Source organism: Salvelinus namaycush, chromosome 24 (assembly GCF_016432855.1).
Source record: "Salvelinus namaycush isolate Seneca chromosome 24, SaNama_1.0, whole genome shotgun sequence".
NCBI lineage: Eukaryota > Metazoa > Chordata > Actinopteri > Salmoniformes > Salmonidae > Salvelinus > Salvelinus namaycush.
In genome coordinates this window covers 30,624,871-30,633,817 of record NC_052330.1, presented here as the reverse complement: position 1 = coordinate 30,633,817, position 8,947 = coordinate 30,624,871, and the positions used below count along the sequence as shown (strand labels likewise).

General features: G+C 45.6%; 1 protein-coding gene across 1 annotated transcript in view; it reads right to left on the bottom strand.

The window, feature by feature from the left end:
* Positions 1-4,886: 4,886 nt before the first annotated feature.
* The window catches only part of LOC120019389 (golgin subfamily A member 6-like protein 2), an 11,518-nt gene continuing 7,457 nt past the window's right edge, over positions 4,887-8,947 (bottom strand). The window contains exon 2 of the mRNA XM_038962677.1: positions 4,887-5,338. Coding sequence (XP_038818605.1) covers positions 4,887-5,338 — 452 coding nt within the window. The remainder of the gene's footprint in view (positions 5,339-8,947) is intronic.

Below are 8,947 nucleotides of genomic sequence, written 5' to 3'. Positions count from 1 at the left end.
TAGATTTGTCTTGAAACAAGTGTTGGGGAGAAAAGCTGCAATGAGATTTGTTTTTCAATTCATAGTGCTATTTTATCAGAAAGGTGACACGTTTCAGCACAATGTCTTTTTCAAAAAGTTCAGGAGCCACTGAACAAGATGCCCTGAGTGTACCTGTCACCCCCACAGCCACAACTCCACTTTCGACGTGACTTTAGTTGAGGGAATAGACAAGACGTCTGTCACCTCACCTCCGTTTCTGTTGATTTGTCATAGTATCGACCAGCGTGTGCCAAGCGGAGGGGAGGTCAGTCCAGGATGAAAGAGAAAGGAAGACATTAAATGGTGGAGTTTGACCGTCACAGTGTGGTGCTCAGAGTGTGTGTGTGTGTGTGTGTGTGTGTGTGTGTGTGTGTGTGTGTGTGTGTGTGTGTGTGTGTGTGTGTGTGTGTGTGTGTGTGTGTGTGTGTGTGTGTGTGTGTGGTCAAACCTCCTGATCTCTCGACAGTGGGGTAAACATATAAATGGACTCTCTGACCCAGATGCTAATGGGTCAGTTCTGGGCTGCATAACAAATGGCACCCTATTCCCTATATAGTTCACTACTATTGACCAGAACCCTATGGGCCCGATTCAGACTTTTGTTTTACGCCTTTCCCACTCAATCAAATTGATTTATAAAGCCCTTTTTACATCAGACGATGTCACAAAGTGCTGTACAGAAACCCAGCCTAAAACCTGAAACAGGCAAGCAATGCAGATGTAGAAGCACGACGGCTAGGAAAAACTCCCTAGAAAGGCAGGAACCGAGGAAGAAACCTAGAGAGGAACCAGGGTCAGAGGGTCCTCTTCTCACGCTTTTTCTTTGCACTTCTCAGTAGTTTGTAATCAGACTTGTACAGTACCTTGATCAGACCGACAGCGTCATTGCATCAATGCTGCATAATAAATTCTGCAGTAAAACTTTTTAAATTATGTAAGCCAACATTTTGTGTGGCTATGTATGCAACAAAAGTTCAACATTCACCTTTTGCTACTATTTATGGCAAGTCTATGCGTACAATTTGTACCAAAACGCAATGACGTTGTCGATCAAGGCATTCCTTATGCAGGTGCATAAAGGGCTTTGCAGACGTTCTTCCCTTGCCCGCAATGAATACATTTAATTAAACTGCTGAAAACCCTCCCACTTGATGGCAAACAGATTTTCTTGTGGAGTTTGCGTTCAATAGGGTTTTCAGTACATTTATCTTCAGCCATTCCTTTAAATACACTATACCTTTAATTAGAATTGTGTCAACAGACTCTGTAGAATACATGGAGAGAACGGGTTCAGAATAGCGAAGGTCAATGAAAGAAAGCTATCTAAATATTTGCATTTTCATCTCCGTTTCAGCCCCAACTGGTAGATTAAATAATACTCTGAACTTGTAGATTGTTTAGGCACATTTTAGAGTTAGGAAAGTATGTATGAATCATTAGAAAAACTGTTTTAGAGAGCCTTTACGCACAAAATATTTTGGTGAACCAAAAATACAGTAGTTTGATAAATCCTGAAAGTTGCCATATTCAAGTTCAAACCAAGAAATATTGGAAAGTAAAAAAAAGTGTACAACACGGGTTGAACAGCAGTCTATAAATCTACCCTAATTCTCACTAATCATGTCACTGTGATGACAATGGTCCAGTCATCGTGAACCGCGAGCCAGGCTAAAGCGTTAAAGTACTACAGTAAGTATGGTCTGAGTACCACAATGATTCAAATAGGCTACATGTCCCAAATGACTGCACATTAGCCTAATATGATCCAACTTCACAAACGTGACAGAGGAAAGAAAGATAATCAGAACGGAATGATGCAAAATGTAGAATACAAATAGAAGGAAACTAACACTAAAGTGACAGTTATAAATGTAGGATACATTGGACGTCGGAGTACAATAATCGGTTAATCACCTAACTGAGGATCTTCATTTAACCTTGTGTATTACCCTAGAAGCAGTTGCACCCCTAAAAACAAAACACATTACAGAAAATACCTGAGCCTTGAAGCAGGCTTACAGAAAATTTGAACGGAAATGGCGCTACACCAAAATGGAAGTCTTCAGACTAGTTTGGATAGCCAGCAGGCCACAAATGTGCATGTGTCAGCATATGGTCTCACAAGGGGTCTAAGGATCTCATCTCGGTACCTAATGGCAGTCAGGCTACCTCTGGCGAGCACATGGAGGGCTGTGCGGCCCCACAAAGAAATGCCACCCCACACCATGACTGACCCACCGCCAAACCGGTCATGCTGGAGGATGTTGCAGGCAGCAGAACGTTCTCCACGGCGTCTCCAGACTCTGTCACGTCTGTCACATGTGCTCATGTGCTCAGTGTGAACCTGCTTTCATCTGTGAAGAGCACAGGGCGCCAGTGGCGAATTTTCCAAACTTGGTGTTCTCTGGCAAATGCCAAACGTACTGCACGGTGTTGGGCTGTAAGCACAACCCCCACCTGTGGATGTCGGGCCCTCATTCCACCCTCATGGAGTCTGTTTCTGACCATTTGAGCAGACACATGCACATTTGTGGTCTGCTGGAGGTCATTTTGCAGGGCTCTGGCAGTGCTCCTCCTTGCACAAAGGCGGAGGTAGCGGTCCTGCTGCTGGGTTGTTGCCCTCCTACGGCCTCCTCCACGTCTCCTGATGTACTGGCCTGTCTCCTGGTAGCGCCTCCATGCCCTGGACACTACGCTGGCAGACACAGCAAACCTTCTTGCCACAGCTCGCATTGATGTGCCATCCTGGATGAGCTGCACTACCTGAGCCACTTGTGTGGGTTGTAGACTCCGTCTCATGCTACCACTAGAGTGAAAGCACCGCCAGCATTCAAAAGTGACCAAAACATCAGCCAGGAAGCATAGGAACTGAGAAGTGGTCTGTGGTCACCACCTGCAGAACCACTCATTTGTTGGGGGTGTCTTGCTAATTGCCTATAATTTCCACCTTTTGTCTATTCCATTTGCACAACAGCATGTGAAATGTATTGTCAATCAGTGTTGCTTCCTAAGTGGACAGTTTGATTTCACAGAAGTGTGATTGACTTGGAGTTACATTGTGTTGTTTAAGTGTTCCCTTAATTTTTTTGAGCAGTGTATATACAGTGGGGCAAAAAAGTATTTAGTCAGCCACCAATTGTGCAAGTTCTCCCACTTAAAAAGATGAGAGAGGCCTGTAATTTTCATCATAGGTACACTTCAACTATGACAGACAAAATGAGAAAAACAAATCCAGAAAATCACATTGTAGGATTTTTAATGAATTTATTTGCAAATTATGGTGGAAAATAAGTATTTGGTCACCTACAAACAAGCAAGATTTCTGGCTCTCACAGACCTGTAACTTCTTCTTTAAGAGGCTCCTCTGTCCTCCACTCATTACCTGTATTAATGGCACCTGTTTGAACTTGTTATCAGTATAAAAGACACCTGTCCACAACCTCAAACAGTCACACTCCAAACTCCACTATGGCCAAGACCAAAGAGCTGTCAAAGGACATCAGAAACAAAATTGTAGACCTGCACCAGGCAATTATTAGGAAATGGAAGACATTACAAGACCACTGATAATCTCCCTCGATCTGGGGCTCCACGCAAGATCTCACCCCGTGGGGTCAAAATGATCACAAGAACGGTGAGCAAAAATCCCAGAACCACACGGGGGGACCTAGTGAATGACCTGCAGAGAGCTGGGACCAAAGTAACAAAGCCTACCTTTAGTAACACACTACGCCGCCAGGGACTCAAATCCTGCAGTGCCAGACGTGTCCCCCTGCTTAAGCCAGTACATGTCCAGGCCCGTCTGAAGTTTGCTAGAGAGCATTTGGATGATCCAGAAGAAGATTGGGAGAATGTCATATGGTCAGATGAAACCAAAATAGAACTTTTTGGTAAAAACTCAACTCGTCCTGTTTAGAGGACAAAGAATGCTGAGTTGCATCCAAAGAACACCATACCTACTGTGAAGCATGGGGGTGGAAACATCATGCTTTGGGGCTGTTTTTCTGCAAAGGGACCAGGACGACTGATCCGTGTAAAGGAAAGAATGAATGGGGCCATGTATCGTGAGATTTTGAGTGAAAACCTCCTTCCATCAGCAAGGGCATTGAAGATGAAACGTGGCTGGGTCTTTCAGCATGACAATGATCCCAAACACACCGCCCGGGCAACGAAGGAGTGGCTTCGTAAGAAGCATTTCAAGGTCCTGGAGTGGCCTAGCCAGTCTCCAGATCTCAACCCCATAGAAAATCTTTGGAGGGTTGTTGAAAGTCCGTGTTGCCCAGCAACAGCCCCAAAACATCACTGCTCTAGAGGAGATCTGCATGGAGGAATGGGCCAAAATACCAGCAACAGTGTGTGAAAACCTTGTGAAGACTTACAGAAAACGTTTGACCTCTGTCATTGCCAACAAAGGGTATATAACAAAGTATTGAGATAAACTTTTGTTATTGACCAAATACTTATTTTCCACCATAATTTGCAAATAAATTCATTAAAAATCCTACAATGTGATTTTCTTGATTTTTTTTCTCATTTTGCCTGTCATAGTTGAAGTGTACCTATGATGAAAATTACAGGCCTCTCTCATCTTTTTAAGTGGGAGAACTTGCACAATTGGTGGCTGACTAAATACTTTTTTGCCCCACTGTATGTGTTTCTGTTGGTGCATGTGTGAAAGGGTATGAGTGGTCCCTGCTCCAATGAAACACATTGTAATTTTAATCAATTACCAATCAGCTATTGTGAGCATTGTTCAATGTTGATAACACAGATAACACAGGTGAGTTTCAAGCAATCAGACGACACATCTGATCCACAGCCAGAACTCCATATGGGCTCTGGCTTTTCTTGGAATGGGGCCTTGACTAGCAGGAACTCCCTATATGGGCACATGGCCGTGACTCAGCCACCCGCACACCTTTTACTCCTGGTATTGTTTTCTGCCGATCCAACTGACCTTCTGCCACCCCGCTCTCCTCCCCACGACCCGCTGGCACCTCGCTCTCCTCCCCACGACCCGCTGCCACCCCGCTCTCCTCCCCACGACCCGCTGGCACCCCGCTCTCCTCCCCACGACCCGCTGGCACCCCGCTCTCCTCCCCACGACCTGCTTTCACCCCTCTCTCCTCCCCACGACCCGCTTCCACCAAGCTCTCCTCCCCACGACCTGCTTTCACCCCTCTCTCCTCCCCACGACCCGCTTCCACCAAGCTCTCCTCCCCACGACCTGCTTTCACCCCTCTCTCCTCCCCACGACCCGCTGCCACCCTGCTCTCCTCCTCATGACCCGGTGCCACCCCGCTCTGCTCCCCACGACCTGCTGCCACCCACTCTCCTCACCACGACCCTCTGCCACCCCGCTCTGCTCCCCACAACATGCTGCCCTCACGCTCTCCTCTTATAAGATATTCCATCCACTACCACCCCTTCCAACATGTTTGTCACATGGCGAGAAGCCGAACTCCTGAAGAAGGTGTTATAAATTGACCGTTGTGCCCCGTTGTCCGTCTCCGCAGATGGTAGGCCAACCTACAGGTTGACGTGTTCCAATATATAGTGGTTGGAATCTACCTCCCCCTGTTACTAAAACATTTGTTCATGACAAAGTGTCTAACGTGAGACCAGGTCATGCCTTGTCTTCCTCCACTGAAGTTACTGAGTTGCAACTGTCTCTACCACGTCTTACAAAAGTAGTGCACTATATAGGAATGTGGAACCATTTGGGACGCATCCGTACTGTAGGAGGATTACTTCTGTTGTACAAGGGCTCTACAAGAGACAATTTAGCGGTGACATTTAGCAGAAGAGGAGTGCCCTTTGAGAAAACTTGATTTAACAGGAACACACAAAGGTCAACACATCCAGGTGGACAAACTTCACGACTTTATAACAGATGAACTCAGCAGTGGATTCAGCGTTCAGTGTTGCAGCAAATTCTGCCTCCCATCTCACTTATTCGTTCTTCTTTTTTTTTCACACAAAAGAAAATACAAAACAATAGGATCGGAGTATGACAGGAAAACAAAAAGAGCATGTTCAGGAGAGGTAGAAAACCCTGAAGGCACCTCCTCCTTTTTCAAAATATGATGGAATATATATATATTTTTAAGTTTCCTGATTTTTTTGGACTAAAGCAACAAATAATTAGAGATTTATACAAAGAAAAAGGAAAACATGATGTATCTCAACCTCTTTTCCTCCGATCCATCCATCCCTCTCTTCTCCTCCGATCCATCCATCGCTCTCTTCTCCTCTGATCCATCCATCCCTCTCTTCTCCTCTGATCCCTCCATCGCTCTCTTCTCTTCTGATCCCTCCATCCCTCTCTTCTCCTCCGATCCATCCATCGCTCTCTTCTCCTCTGATCCCTCCATCGCTCTCTTCTCCTCTGATCCCTCCATCCCTCTCTTCTCCTCCGATCCATCCATCCCTCTCTTCCCCTCCGATATCTCCGATCCCTCTCTTCTCCTCCGACCCCTCCATTCCTCTCTTCTCCTCCGATCCCTCCACTCCTCTCTTCTCCTCCGACCCCTCCATCGCTCTCTTCTCCTCCGATCCCTCCACTCCTCTCTTCTCCTCCGACCCCTCCATCGCTCTCTTCTCCTCCGATCCCTCCATCCCTCTCTTCTCATCCGATCCCTCCAGTCCTCTTTTCTCCTCCGATCCCTCCATTCCTCTCTTCTCCTCCGATCCATCCATCCCTCTCTTCTCCTCCTATCCATCCATCCCTCTCTTCTCATCCGATCCCTCCAGTCCTCTTTTCTCCTCCGATCCCTCCATTCCTCTCTTCTCCTCCGATCTCTCCGATCCCTCTCTTCTCCTCCGATCTCTCCGATCCCTCTCTTCTCCTCCGATCTCTCCGATCCCTCTCAACCTAGAGGACAACTACTCTATATGTGCGTCTCAAATGGCACCCTATTCTCTATGAATACCACAATCAGCAAAACAGACCTAATTAACCTTAAGGTGACTTTCAATGGTGACTTCGCTTGTGGATAAAAGATCCCCAATTCACCACAGATACACATTCCTCTTTCTACTTGAAAGGAAGGAGGCCGAACAGGTTTACAAAGGCTCTGTGTTAAATCATGAGCAAACTTCAAAGATAAGCTGATTCACTTTTGACCTTCAGTGGAGTAGCAGCCATTAAGAACACTGAGACAATGATGTTGTGATTCAGGTTGACAGGATGAGGTGTGAACCAGGTGTGAACCAGGTGTGAACCAGGTGTGAACCAGGTGTGAACCAACCCCTATTATCACAGCGATGTACTGACTATAGTAAAGAAGCATTACTCTCTGAGTGTTTGACCACGTATTGATATTGCTGTGTTTATTTATGTATGTGTGTGTGTGTGTGCACGTGCGTGTGTGTGTATTTGTTTCTGAGATGATGAACTTCCATTCGGCAATCCGCTATGATAATGTTCTTCATTGCCAAAACTTACCATGTCCTCTTCTCCTCCTCTCTGCCTGAAAAGTAACAGGAATCAATCATAAATTCACTGATCTGAGAGGAAATTCAATGAAGACAGAAGCCCCAGTGGCTGTGGATAAAAGTTCTATCCAAGTTGGATAAGGTATATCACTGGGGGACAGTAGTGGTCAGGCCATCCTGTGTAGATGAACTATATGTTCCTGGGAGATCCCGACTAGCACAGGAACGCTGCCTTCCATAGGCCAGCACACGTCTACTGATGGCCAGCTGCATGGGAGAGGGTGACGTGTTCTTTTGCACACCTTTGAAGCTTGTGAACAAACACACATCAAATCAAAATGTATTCGTCACGCGCTCCGAACACACCACAGCCGTAGACATTAAAGGGAAATGCTTACAAGCCCTTAACCAACAACGCAGTTTTAAGAACAATAAGAGTTAAGAAAAAGATTTGCTAAATAAACTAAAGTAAAAAATAAAAGAGCAACAATAAAATAACAATAACGAAGCTATATACAAGGGTCAATGTGCGGGGATACAAGTTAGTCGAGGGAATTGAGATAATATATACATGTAGGTAGGGGTAAAGTGACTATGCAGAGGTAATAGATAATAACCAGTGGGAATCAGCAGTCTGGGTCAATGGAGTCAATGTAAATAGTCAGGGTGGCCATTTGATTAGCTGTTCAGCAGTCTTATGGCTTGGGGGAAGAAACCTTTTGGACCTAGACTTGGCGCTCCGGTACCGCTTGCCGTGCGGTAGCAAAGAGAAACACATGCGCACACAGTCACACACACACTCACACACATATTTGAATATTATTTAACTAGGCAAGTAATTTAAGAACTAATTATTATTTACTATGACAGCCCACCCCGGCCAACCCCTAACCTGGACAACGCTGGGCCAATTGTGCGCCGCCCTATGGGACTCCCAATCACGGCCGGTTGTGACACAACCCGGGATCGAATCAGGGTCTGTGGTGACACCTCTAGCACTGAGATGTAGTGCCTTAGACCGCTTCGCAACTCGGGAACCATACACAGTCATATACGGTCACACACATACACACAGTCACATACGGTCACACACATACACACAGTCACATACACAGTCATATACAGTCACACACATACACACAGTCACATACACAGTCATATACAGTCACACACATACACACAGTCACACACACAGATTCGCAAATGAAGAGACCACCTGTAGATACACCTCTTCTAGTTTTCTGTTATTGTTGCCTTCCTTTATCGTTATGTTTTAATCTCACCTTTCTTACACCCCTGTATGTTTTAATCTCATGTTTCATACACCCCTTTGTGTTTTGATCTCATCTTTCTTACACCCCCATTATGTTTTAATCTCACCTTTCTTACACCCCCATTATGTTTTAATCTCACCTTTCTTACACCTCTTTTCTCTTCCTTCATTTCTCTCCCTCTGTTCCTCTGTATCCCTCTACCTCTTTAAAGTGAT